The 13501-nt window shown below is 49.7% G+C and overlaps 1 protein-coding gene across 3 annotated transcripts in view; it reads left to right on the forward strand.

The window, feature by feature from the left end:
- The first annotated feature begins 3950 nt into the window (after positions 1-3950).
- LPCAT1 (lysophosphatidylcholine acyltransferase 1) overlaps positions 3951-13501 on the forward strand; it is a 200921-nt gene continuing 191370 nt past the window's right edge. Inside the window, exon 1 of one of the 3 annotated variants that reach the window (XM_030551642.1) lies at positions 3951-4142. In XM_030551642.1, the coding sequence (XP_030407502.1) occupies positions 4023-4142 (120 nt within the window). In that variant the 5' untranslated portion in view covers positions 3951-4022. Of the gene's footprint in view, positions 4143-5383; positions 5510-13501 lie in introns of those variants that run through there. The other 2 variants (XM_030551641.1, XM_030551643.1) reach the window with 2 other exon arrangements.

A 13501-nucleotide genomic window follows, 5' to 3' on the forward strand; every position in this document is an offset into this window, starting at 1 on the left:
GAAAGCTTAGAAAAGCACTCTGTATCCTTTAATTTTGGAGACTGGGAACAGTCTCACAAAAAATTGGATCCTGGTTCCTGTGAAGCCTGTCTACTTTATTCCTTAGAAAAGGTGACTAACTAATAACTGTAGACCCAAGTTTGTGTTTTATTATTCTGTTTTGTATTTTAACCATTTGTTTCTGCAATTCTCTCCTGTTTCTAGTCAACTCCTCATTTTTTCTTCAATTCTTTCTTTTGTTTTATTATAAGTATTGAACAGTGTTGTGTGTTATACACGAGTGGTGATTTAAAATGAGTAGACCACCCTTTGGGCAGTGCTGAGGATCTGGGAATTCTGTGAGTAGCCAGGGAAAGGGGCTGGATATCACAAAGGAATGATTCAAAGTGATTCTGGGACTGGGGTGCACCTACTGTTAATCTGCAAGAAACAAGTATGGCATTGCTCAGAGAAGAGTGCTTGAGTGGCTGAAAGGCTGGTGGTATAAGGGAGCTAACGCCCAGACACCACACACAACACGTTTTTGCTGGCGACAGGAGGAGATAACACAGTGACTCTGCCCTGGGTGTCCCAAGAATAGCCAAACAGGTTATTCCATAGCTGCCAAATTTAGGGTTTCTTGTACCTTCCTCTGAAACATTTGGTACTGGCATCTGTAATACAGGAAACAGGACTAGAAGGACCATTGATGTGATCCAATGGCAATTCCCATGATCATATTTAACCATCTTCTATTCTATCCTATCCTGTCTCTAGACAGGGCATGTCAAAATCTTGCTGCTTTTTCCTTTCACATTTACAAGATCCAGCCCTTTTTCTGTCTGCATCATCAAAATTCAGGTTCAAATTATCTTCTAATTCAATGATGTGTACCTGAAACTAAACCATTTGAAACAATAGCTCTAAGAGGTGTAAACTGCCTAGTTACCTCAAAACTCCAATACCCCCACAGCAGCCCCCCAATTCCTGGAACAGCTTTCTCCATGCCCCCAAAAACAAAACCTTAACCTCCACCTGAAGACATCCTCCTCTGTCCCCCAAAACAAACACCCAACTCCCCAGGGAAACAACCCCTCCCCTGAACTCAAATACCCAATTTATAATTTAAATGTCAATATTAACTATTGCACAGATTTCAAAGTATGTAAGAAATGTGAAAAGGATCACAGCTCTGTATAATCTACTGCAAGTTCTCAACTGTCTGTTTGTTGTCCCCTGGGGGTCCATGAGGCCCTGTGGCTGAAACCCAGACCTTGAGCCTTAGCATCCCCCTTGGGGCTGAAGCCCCAATCCCCACCAGCACCCTCTGTGGGGCCGAAGCTGGGAGGCGCAGGGCTGAAGCCCTGATCCCTGGCGCCCCCCATGGGGCTGAAGCCCGGACTCTTGGGAGGCGCAGGGCTGAATCCCCGAGCCCTGTTGTGTGGTGGCACAAACAGCTCCCTAGCAGAATTTCCTATCTAGGCTGTACTGATCATGCTCACCAGGGGCGACTCCAGGTCCCAGCACGCCAAGCGCGTGCTTGGGGCAGCAAGCCGCAGGGGACGCTCTGCCAGTCACCGGGAGGACTGCAGGCGGCTCCAGTGGACCTCCTGCAGGCACACCTGAGGAGGGTCCGCTGGTCCCACAGCTCCGGTGGTCCACCAAAGCTGCAGGACCAGCGGACCCTCCACAGGCACGCCTGTGGGAAGTCCACCGGAGCAGCCTGCCGCCCTCCCGGCGACCGGCAGAGCACCCCCTGCTGCATGCCGCCCTGCTTGGGGCAGCGAAATGTCTAGAGCCGCCCCTGATGCTCACGTAAACTTGAGCAGGCTCTGTAGGTAACTGCTATTGGTGGGAAAACGTGCCTGCTGCTGTTTCTGCCGGGGCAGCTGCTGCTCTGGCTAGTGCCATGGAGCAGGCAGCCACAGCATTCCCTCCTCTCCTGCTGGTGCCCCAGGTTTTAGCTGGACCTCAGCTCCTGAGTCCCACCCCCAGGGCCGGCACTTCCATTTAGGTGACCTAGGTGGTCACCTAGGGCACCAGGAGTTGGGAGGGCGGCATTTTGCGGCCCTCGGCGGAAATTTGGCAGCGGGGGGTCCTTCCGTGCTCTGGGTCTTCGGCAGCAATTCTGCGGCGGGTCCTTCACTCGCTCCAGGACCCGCCGCTGTATGCCCCAAAGACCGGGAGTGCAGAAGGACCCCCCCACCGCTGAACTGCCGCCGACCGGGAGCGTGGAAGGACCCTCACCTAGGGTGCCAAAAACCCTGGCACCGCTCCTGCCCTGCCCCTTTGCTCATGCACTTAGGGATTAATAATAGGAATTTTAGATATACGTTGGGGACGCATCAGTTGGAAGCGACAGAGGAGGAGAAGGACCTTGGAGTATTAGTTGATAACAGGATGACTATGAGCCGCCAATGTGATACGGCTGTTAAAAAAGCAAATGCAATTTTAGGATGCATCAGGCGAGGTATTTCCAGCAAGGATAAGGAGGTGTTAGTACCGTTATATAAGGCGCTGGTGAGACCCCATCTGGAATATTGTGTGCAGTTCTGGTGTCCCATGTTCAAGAAGGATGAATTCAAACTGGAACAGGTCCAGAGACGGGCTACTAGGGTGATCCGTGGAATGGAAAACCTGCCTTATGAAAGGAGACTCAAAGAGCTTGGCTTGTTTAGCCTGGCCAAAAGAAGGCTGCGGGGGGATATGCTTGCTTTATATAAATATATCAGGGGGGTTAACATTAGGGAGGGAGAGGAATTATTTAAGTTTAGTACTAATGTAGGCACAAGGACTAATGGGTACAAACTGGATATTAGGAAGTTTAAACTTGAAATTAGACAAAGGTTTCTAACCATTAGGGGAGTGAAGTTCTGGAACAGCCTTCCGCGGGAAGTAGTGGGGGCAAAAGACTTTTCTGGCTTTAAGACTAAGCTTGATAAGTATATGGAGGGGATGTTATGATAGGATAGTTTAATTTGGGCAATTGATCTTGGATTATCACCAGATGGGTCTGCTCAATGGTCTGCGGTGAGATGTTGGATGGGATGGGAACTGAGTTACTGCAGAGAATTCCTTTTTGGGTGCTGGCTGGTGAGTCTTGCCCACATGCTCAGGGTTTAGCTGATCGCCATATTTGGGGTCGGGAAGGAATTTTCATCCAGGGCGGATTGGCAAGAGCCTGGAGGTTTTTCGCCTTTCCCTGCAATGTGGGGCATGGGTCGCTTGCTGGTGGATTCTCTGCATCCTGAGGTCTTCAAACCAATTTTGAGGATTTCAATAACTCGGTCCTGGGTTAGGGGTTGTTATAAAAGTGGATGGGTAGGGTTCTGTGGCCTGCCTTGTGCAGGAGGTCAGACTAGATGATCATATTGGTCCCTTCTGACCTATGAGTCCTGCAGAGGCCGCCAGTAAGAGCTGCCCAGATGGGACAGGGACCGCAGGGGAGCCCTCCCAACACACAGTTTCTAGAACCCCTCTCCCTGCACCCTGAACTACCCTGTCTGCACACAAACCCAGCTACCCCCTTCCCTGCACCCTGAGCTACCTGCACAGCCCCTAGGCACCCCCCTCCTTGCACCCACAGCCACCTTGTGCGCACACAGCCCCAGATATCCCCTCTCTGCACCTTGAGCTACCCCATCTGCACATAGCCCCTAGCTACTTTTCTCTGCACCCTGAGCTATCCCACTGCCTGCACACAGCCCCTAATTACCTCATCCCTGTGCCCTAAGCTGCTGACATGAGTCGGGGGTGGAGGTGACACTCCCTGGACTGCTGGCCCCTGCTCCCATCCCAATAGAAGTCAAACTATGCCTATGACCAAGGCCCCTGCCCCGCCCCCTCTCCAGCCCCTGGAGTTTTTATAGCATGTTAGCAGAGCCTCAGAGAGAAAAAGGTTGAGAACCCCTGTGAATGGTGTCTCATTTTAGTGCTATCAGAGGATGGTGATTGAGAGAAGTCTGCCACTTTTTTCCCAATCTGACCTGTAGAGCTAAAAGTTTAGAAACAGCTCAGAAGGCATTTGAGTCACCAAGCTGGGGATGTCAAATCCCACTGACCCCAGTTGGCAGCATTACTGTGGTGATTTTTTGCAGATTGGGCCACATCGAAAGGCTATAGCAACAATTGAATCTGCAATAACTGACTTTCTGGGCTACAAGGTACGTTCTTATGAAATTTGGATGATTTTACTTGGCTGCTTCCCTGTCCCTTTGCTGCAACCTGTTGGCCTTTCAAATCAGCAGACAATGAGATGCATGCACAGCTTGATCAAAAACACCTTTGCCAGTCAGCACAAGTCATGATGCAGCACATGTATCATTGTGAACAGAGCCCTGCCAGCTGTGGCAAAGCAAGGCTTCCTATTGGCTGCTACTTGGGGGGTGGCTAGAGTTTTTTGTTCTGAGGGGGTTGGGGAGGCTGTCTTCTACTGGGGGTTAGGGTTTTGTTTTGGGGGCATGGAGGGCAGTTCCAGGGGTGGGTTTGGGTTTTGTTTCCCAGGAGTCGGTTCCAATGGGGTTGTGTTTTTTTTTTCTTCTGGGAGCAGGTTGGGGGGCTCTTCTGGGGGGAAGCTGGGGTGGGTGGGGCTAGGTCCGTGTGTTACAGGGGGGTGAGAAGGAGCTGCTGCAGGGAGGGGAACTGATGCTGGCTGGGTCCAGGTGTTCGGGATGGGGGGAGGGCGGTTGATGTGGGCTGCGTCTAGGAGTTGCGCGGAGTGGGGGTTGATACGGCCGGGTCCGGATGTTGCGGGGGTGTGTGTGATGCGGGCTGGGTCCGGGTCGGGAGTTGCGGGGGTAGGTTCTGATGCGGGCTGGGTCCGGTGTTGCCGGGGGGTGGGGGCTGTTGCAGGCTGGGTCTAGGAGTTCGGGGGGGCTGTGTGATGCGGGCTGGGTCCGGGTGATGCGGGGGAGGGGGAGGCTGTGTGATGCGGGCTGGGTCCGGGTGATGGGGGGGGCTGATGCGGGCTGGGTCCGGGTGATGCGGGGGAGGGGGGGGCTGTGTGATGCGGGCTGGGTCCGGGTGATGGGGGGGGCTGATGCGGGCTGGGTCCGGGTGATGCGGGGGAGGGGGGGGCTGTGTGATGCGGGCTGGGTCCGGGTGATGCGGGGGAGGGGGGGCTGTGTGATGCGGGCTGGGTCCGGGTGATGCGGGGGGTCTCGCGAGCTGCCTCCCCTACCTAGAGACGAGCTCAGCGGCCGCCGCCTCGGCGTCCAGGCGCATGCGCGGGTCCCCGGGAGGGCGGGGCAGGCTAGCCGCGGCGTTGGTCCGATCCGGGACGTACATCCTCTTGCTGCCGTCGCCGCCGGTGGGATCCGGGCTGCGCAGCATCGCGCTCCGCGCCCCCCGCCGCGCCGCGCCCCCGCCAGGACCAGCCCGGCCGCTGTGCGCGCCCGACCCTGCGATGAGGCTGAGCAGCCGCGGCCGGGGATGCTACGCGGCGGGTGGGCGAGAGCGCGGCCCGCCCCCGCCGCCGCCGCGGAGCCCCTTCGTGCACCAGCTGCGCCTCAGCGCCCTGCAGAAAGGCAAGGTGGGTGCCCGCGCCCCCCCGCCCCGCGCCGGCGTGGTTGTGCCCCTCTGGCCGCGCCGGGCGGGGATCCCCGCTGCTGCCTGGCGGGGCCCCGCTAGGGTCACAGGGCGCGTGGCCCGGCTGAGCCGCTACAGCGCTGCCCGCCCAAAGTGTTGCCGCCTTCCCCGCGGGACCCCGCCTGGCTCGCCAGGCCCTTGCCGGCCCGGGGCACTTGGCAAATCCTCTGCGCTGGCCCCAGTGCGAGCCACAGAGGAAAGACTTGCTCGAAAGCTCTAGCTTACGTGAACTGCTTGATAAATAGACTAGGGGGGGAAATTTGAAAACGAACATAATTCAACAAATCTTTTAACAGGCAAAAAAAAGTCTTGTTTGTGTGCACGTTTATATTCACAGGAGTTGTGTGCAAATAAGAATTTTTTTATACAACATTTGTCAGCAGTGACTTCGAGGTGCAAGTTTTAACGCAGTGAAATAAATACGTTTCTTCATTGTTTGGTTTTCATATTTGTGAGGGGCTAGCTACATTAATGCCTACCACACTGCTCATAAATTTCCTGAGTGCATGGGTAATGGGATGTATTCTTTTGCATGCAAAATACATCCCAAGACAAGAAAACAATGACAAGAAACAAATGTTTCCAAATTAAAAGTGACCTTTTTCTAGATTGGGGGTGGGGGTGATTGTATGATTTGAGGACAGTTGGGGGAATTGCCTTTCATAAGCTGTAGATTACGGTGACATTTGAATGTTTGCAAGTTCCTTCTTGGTTAAGCCTTTTTTTAATTTAAGGATATGGTGTTTGAGTAATGCATTTCTCTAAAAAGGAGTGAGCCATCATCCATGCAGCAGATGGGTCATTATGACATGGAAGTTAATAGATCATGAAAATAATTATTTTGTTTTGTTGTTGTAACCACATAGTAACGAATATCATCATTGGAAGTAATGAACTTGTTTGATTGCTGCTAGTAGAATTTTAAAAGGAGATATTCTTAATTTCCTAAGAAATTATATATTCCTACTGGGTGCAAGTATTATAATGTTTTTCAAATGGGAAATCAAGAATTCAGAAGTAAGTAAATGCCAGAACTAAGGTAATCTACCTATGCAACTTTAATTCAGTGCCCTTGTGAGCATACAGCTTTCAATAACATGACTGCTTACTGTCTTTTCCACTGGACCCCAGTCTCATTCAGTTCATAAGACTGATGGTGCTCACTGAATGACTAGCTATTCATTATTTCTTTTTATCCCTGTCATTCAGTGTGTGGCTCCAGGTTTTATTAATGGTCTGCCATTCAGACTCTGCACTAAATTTCCTCATGGCCTTTTCTTCCTAAAGCATTCGTTACTAATATCTAAGTTTTCACAAACATTAGTAAACTAATCTTCACAATATCCCTGTCAGGTAAGCTATTATTTTTAAAGCTGGCTGACAAAGGGAATCACTTTCTGTGAAAAATGTTGCATTTTTTTTAAATGCATTTAAATACTGCTGAAAATGTGAACTATTTTTATGGAATGGGATTTAAAGCAAAATTTTGATTAGGGCAAGTGGAACCAGAATTTTCTGGCTGCCTCTTCTGCCCCCAGGCTGTTGCCACTTTCACTTGTTAAATTGACAAGAGCCTTCCACTGGGCTGCTGAAGAGGCAAAGCACTTCAGCACTTTGACTCCCCACCTCCTCCTTAGGCCTGGGGAAAGAGGCAGACCATCTGATTTCTTTTCCTCTCTCTCCCCCAAAGTTGGAGAGGAGGTGGAGAGACAAGGCCAAATGCCCTGGTGTTCTGCCCCTCTCTCTTTCTCCCAGAGCTAGCCCTCCTGGAAATCTTTTGTCAGTTTCACTGGAAGAAAGTGAAATTAACAGCAGCAATTCAGGCAGGCAGCCATGGAGCCATCGTTTCTATTTTCTCAATGGAAAACTGAAATTTTTCTCAAAGAAAATTTTGGTTTTGACAAAACGACATTTTCTGGCAGAAAAGCATTCTGACAAAAAAGTTTCAAGGAGCTCTAGGTGTTTTTCCTAATTTAAAGATAAGAGTCTTTGCCAAGATCATAGTGTTCACTGATTTTGGATGCGCAAGCTGACATGCCTTGAGCTTGATTTTTTTGATAGTATTTAGGTTTTTTTAATAGCTTTTTATATGGTCTAAAATACAGCTCATAGGTACTTAAGTGGTAGATATGAGGCTCAGTCCTTCTGCAAATGAGGCCCCAATATGTCCCAAATTAAATAATCATCAGATGATGCCACCTATGGAAAAGTTTTTGGTTTAAGTTGCTTTCTCAGTATTACATAGAAACTGTGAGGCACTGACAAGGACAGATTTCAATTTAGGGTGGATTCAGATCTTTTAACCAACCTTTTCTTTCTTACACTTTCTGTCTGGCCTCATTCTCTACCTTCTTATGGCTCTGTGGGTGGGATGTCCTGTTCCTGCTGGTGCTAGAGGAGGAGACTGATGGTGTTGTTGCATGGCTTCTGCTTAGCTGTTGCTGGGAGGGAGAGGAAGTGGTGTGGAACGCTCTCTCCACCCCATCCACTCCTCAACTGTTTCTGCTAACTGACTGCCTGCCTCCAGCTGCCTGGGGCTATAGCAGCATAACTTCCTGCTTCCTTGCAAAATGCATGTGGATACATGTGCTCCCCCGTGAACTTTCCACCCCTTTCTTCCCTCAGTCTGCACTGGGCTGCCTGACCACCAGCCCATGCCCCCCACTTTGTATTTCACTGTTCTCACCCATTTTGTATTGGTCCACCCTCCCAACCTTGTGATTTGCTGCTCTCACCTGTCTATCTCAGGCAGATCTGTCTCCTTTGCAGCTCTCTGCTCCTGCCCATCTGTCTCATGTGGGTCCCCCCACCTTTGCAGTTTGCAGCTTCCATGGGTCCCCTGTCTCTTTGTGGTTCAGTGCTCCCATGTGCCCATCTCATATGGGTCCTCCCACACACCCTTGTGGTTTGCTGCTCCTGCCCATCTTGTGTGGTGCCTCTTGTGATTTTTCTCTCTCTCTTTTTTTTTTGCTGACTGCCATTCCTAGCCCACTTGTCATGTGTATTTGTGCATGCCTGTGCTTGTTTCTCCCTTCCCCATTGTGATGTTCCCCTCTGGTGTTGTCTGGACCAGTGATCTGCTAGGTCCCTCCAATCCTTGACTCTGGGAGCCAGCCTTACCCTGCTCTGCTGTGAGAACCCCCACTCCTGGACTGTTCACACATAGCCTGTGGCATATAAGCTGCTCCTAGCTACTTGCAAGCAAATGACACTAGCCAATATCTCCGGTCCCAGACACAGCCCTAGGAACCTCCATCTTGCAGTGTCCAGTAATGCCCACTGGACGCTGCAAGCTTATATAAGTTTGTCAATTTAACAAAAAAAATTGATATGTACTAGGCTTATCTCAAATGGAGTCTCTGACACACTTCAAATCAAACACACTGCTTCAGTTAGAATGAACAAACAAAATTATTAACTATGAAGATAGATTTTAAATTATTATAAGTCAAAGCGTAACAAGTCAGATTTGGTCAAATGAAATAAAAGTAAAACGCATTCTAAGCTGATCTTAACACTTTCAGTGTCCTTACAAACTTAGATTCTTCTCACCTCCGGCTGAGTGGTTACTTTTCAATCAGGCTCTCTCCTTTGATCAGCACTTCCATCGATTGGTGATGGTGGTAGTGTCTCTAGATGTAGGCAAAAGAGAGAGAGTATGGCAAAATGTCTCTCCTTTTATCATGTGCTTTCTTTCCTCCTGGCTTTGCCCTCATCCCCCTTCAGAGTCAGGTGAGCATTACCCCATCGCAGTCTCAAACTGCCCAAAGGGAGGGAGTGACTCCCTTGAGGATCTAACAGATTATTTTATTGTTGCCTAAGCCAGTGTCCATGGTTCATGTGAGGCTGGGCTGGGTTTGTCCTGACTAGGTGTGAACTGCCTTTCTGTTCTGGGAGAGTTTTTGTGTGAGCGTGCTTTAAGCCATGAGGATATATTTTGACTCATAACTATATACATGAAATTATAACCTTAATATAACATCACTGTAACAGCCTTGCTCAGTGCATCATGATCCTTTCAAAGATACCCAACGTGACAAACTTGCATTGGATACCACACAATCATTTTATAAGGATGAACGTGTGGGTGCTGGGTGTTCCCCTGAGGTACAGAGCGTCACACCAATCCACTGCATTTATCTGCTTATATATGCTCCCTCTCTCCGAGTGCAGCTTGAGTCGATCATATTTCCCCACATATTGTTTGCTCTATTCCCTATCATTTGTCTGATTAACTTTGCATTTGTGCCTTCTTTACGCATACGCAGGCTAGTGGGGAGGAGTGGTTAGCTTCTTCCCCTCTCCTCCTCTGGTGGCTGTTCCCCCTCACATGAACTTGATGGCGGACCTGGAAACAGCCATAGGTGAGGCGTCTGCTCCAGCAGCTTTGTCTGTGGAGGGAAGGGAGGTGCTGCGAAAGAATCCCTGGCCACTATCATCACTCCACTTTGGCTCTCTCCGCCATCTACCCCCAGGTCTACGACCAGCACGTTTTCCAGTGTCGTCGTCATCTCCACCAGGAAGGCTGGAGAAAACAAAGACAGGGACTCCGCTGCCAAAACCTGTGACCACCTATGGAGCCCCCTCAGTCAGCAAGAAGGACCATGACACAATAAAAGGGAAGAGCCCGCCCAGAAGGCTCCTTCTGCTGCAGTGGTTGCTACTACTGCTCTGCTGTCAGCTGCGGCTCCCCCTCCATCCTTCTGTCCTTTCCACCAGCTCTGGAGGTGCTGCCGGGGCTCATGGGTCCTAACCCAGTAACCATAACACCTGTTACCAAAGCTACAGGGACTGAGTCCATTGTGGTGCCCACGCCTGGGGCTGTGAAGGAGCACCCTGACTCTGTCCCTCTGATTCCTGTGATTGATGGTGCTGCCCTCAGCAGTATGGCCACTGTGGACCTCAATCTCATTCCTGACCTTTCCTCTTTATGGAACTCCAGGGTGCAGTCCAGACCAATAAGGGGCTATATCACCCTTGCTCCGCAAACTGAAGCGCCTCACAATTCTTTGCTGCTGTAGCTCCCAACCTTATAGGTAACACTCTGAGTGTCTCTGTAGAGCTGCAACTTGCCAGCCACACATCAGTCACACTCTTGCTTCCACCAGCCTTGGTTTCCACTTGTGGGATGACGCCAACCCAGTCACAGATTTCCCCCCAAAATGTGTATTCTGCACTGTCCAACTCTCTCCTGGAACCTTAGTCTGTTGCAACTCTAAGGAGTCAATATACAACAGTCTGCTACTTTTAAATGAAGTTCCCAGACAACTCACAACACTGGGTTATTTTTAATTAAATAAAATTGTTTTATTCTTTAACTATAAGAAGTTAGATTTTGAGTTAGTACAAGTATAAGGCATTAAATTCAGAAATGGCTACAAGAGAAATAAAGATAACACTTCCTAGTACTAACTTAACAAAGTAGACTTGGTTGAAGGTGAAGTCTTACCCTGTTTTCTCAGTAACACTGCTGACCAAATTCTCAGGGGAAGGTCAGCTCCCAAAGTCCAACAGCTGTTTATTTTGTCATCCTAGGTGAGAAGGAGAGACATGGACAGGGAGAGATACCTTGGGGAGTTTTGCCTATTGCTCTTTTTAGTTCAGTCACCCTTTAAAATGTATTTTCCTGAGGGTTATCGCTAGGTAAAGGTAATTCCTGCTGTGAAGTTGAAGTCAAGGGGTCTGATGGTGAAAGAGGTTCCATGCTGCTGTTTGCTAAAATGCAGATCTGTTTGTTTCTGCCCCTGTCATTAACAAAAAATGGCCATTTGATGGCATACCCTGAGTCTTTGCAGGTGCCAGTTATTTGAGACCTTTGAGTCGGGGGTACCATGTGATGCTATGACATTCCTCAGGAGATTGATGCCAGTCCAGCTACTGAAGCCAGATGGTGGCTGGAGATGAGGGGACAGGATGTACTTTAGCCACTCATTGAGTTTTCAGGTGGCCTGACAACCTTGTTGTCCCTAGACAGCTGCGGGTTGCTGATGTGCTAGGTTACCTGCTGCATCTCTGTGCCTGAGTGGGAGGGGCTCAACCTCATTTACTCTGGTACTGGGCCTGAACCGGATGTGGTTTTATCTGCAGGCATCCACCTTCCTCGGCATCTTGATTCTTGCAAGTGTCTGGTCCTAGGTGGGAAATTTAACTCCATCCTGTCAAATATCAGAGGGGTAGCCATGTTAGTCTGGATCTGTAAAAAGCGACAGAATCTCACTCACGAAAGCTTATGCTCCAATATGTCTGTGAGTCTGTAAGGTGCTACAGGACTTCGTTGCTTCGAACTCCATCTTGAACATGCTTGACCATGTTGGGAGATAGAAGTGCCAAACCACTGTGGATATTCTCATGAAGATCATTGACCATTACTTTCTGATCCACCCACCCAGACAACTCTACCAATTTCACTGGGTGGAGGAGACTCTATCATGCCATTTGCAGCAGGATCACTTCTACGTCTCCTGTTTTAACATCTTGTGGGCCCACTTCTCCAGCATCAGCAAGGCCCTCTTCTTGGACCACCACCTGGTGGTTGTGATAGTCTCTTTAACTCCTGAGCACCCAGGACCAGCCAACTGGCATTTCAACAACAGCATGCTGGAAGCCATGGTTTTCATGGCATCCTTCTGGGAATTCTGGCTGGTCTTGTGGGGCCAGAAGCATGTCTTTCCCTAGATGCAGAGGTGGTGGGATGGGAGGAAGATAGGTGCCTGGCTCTTCTGCCATGACTACACCCAGGGAGCCAATTGGAGGAGGGTTTTGTGCTAGAGCATTTAGAACGGGAGGTTTTGGCGCTAAAGGGCCACCTGGTTATTTTCCCTGAAGATCCATCCATCTACAGAGTGTTTTGAGAGAAGCGGGGTGGGCTCTGGGCTCTAAATTACCATGGGCCAAAGGTACTTTTGTTCAGTTGCGAATCCACCTCTTTCAGGAGATGGATTCTGATACCACTTTTTCTATACCCTGGAGAGGAAGAGCAGTGCCAAAAATCTCATCTCATGACAGGGGTCGACAAGTAGTGATGCATGAAAAGTCGAGCACTTTCCATGCTAACTACTTCTCCCCACATCTGACTGATGCTGATGCTTACAGAGTCCTGTGGGTTAAAATCCCTGTGGTCAATGTAGGTGACAGGGACTGGCTGGAGCTTTTTCTCATTCTGGCCAAGTTTTGGAAACCCTTTGTCTGTGCCCACCAATAAATCTCTGGGTATTGGTAGGTTAAGGGTGGAATTCTGCCACATGTACTGGGATATTTTGTCTTGGACCTGTCCTGTTCACCCTGCTGCCAAAGAAGGGGGACCTTGATGACCTGATGATTTAGCGTTTGATATTGCTACTCAGCACAGATTGCAAGATCACATTGAAGGCTGTCTCGCTATGGCTGACGTCCATATGGGTGGACAAGGTCCACTCCAAGCAGACCTACGCTGTTCTGGGACAGATCATCTTCAGTAATCTCTATCTAGACCAGGACCACCTTCATGTGGTGTGTAGGGATGGTCTGTCACTTGCCCACCTCTCCTTTGGTCAGAAGAGGGTGTTTGACATGGGGGATCAGGGTATCTCATGGACTTTCTGCTGGTGTTCAGATTCCTCCAGGTGATGTATACTTCTGAGGATCTTTGGTCAAGCTCAACTGTATCCTGACTGAGCCTGACAACTTCAGTCAAGAAGTGTATTCAGGCTGCCTTCTATGTGACCAAGTGTATGCCAATATCACTGAGCCCTTCCTCCATTTCCTCTGCTGCTCTCTTGGTGGTCGCTTTTCTGCCACTGACCCCTTCCCATTGTGGAAAACTGTCTGACTGCAGAATTGGATGGGGCTACTCCAGTACCTTTCCCTTTGTTGAAGGGTGCTGGTTATCAACCAGCTCGTCTTGTCCATGCACTGATACCAGTTCAACACTGAGAACCTGCCCCGTGGACTCTAGCCA

Source organism: Gopherus evgoodei, chromosome 2, assembly GCF_007399415.2.
Source record: "Gopherus evgoodei ecotype Sinaloan lineage chromosome 2, rGopEvg1_v1.p, whole genome shotgun sequence".
Classification (NCBI taxonomy): domain Eukaryota; kingdom Metazoa; phylum Chordata; order Testudines; family Testudinidae; genus Gopherus; species Gopherus evgoodei.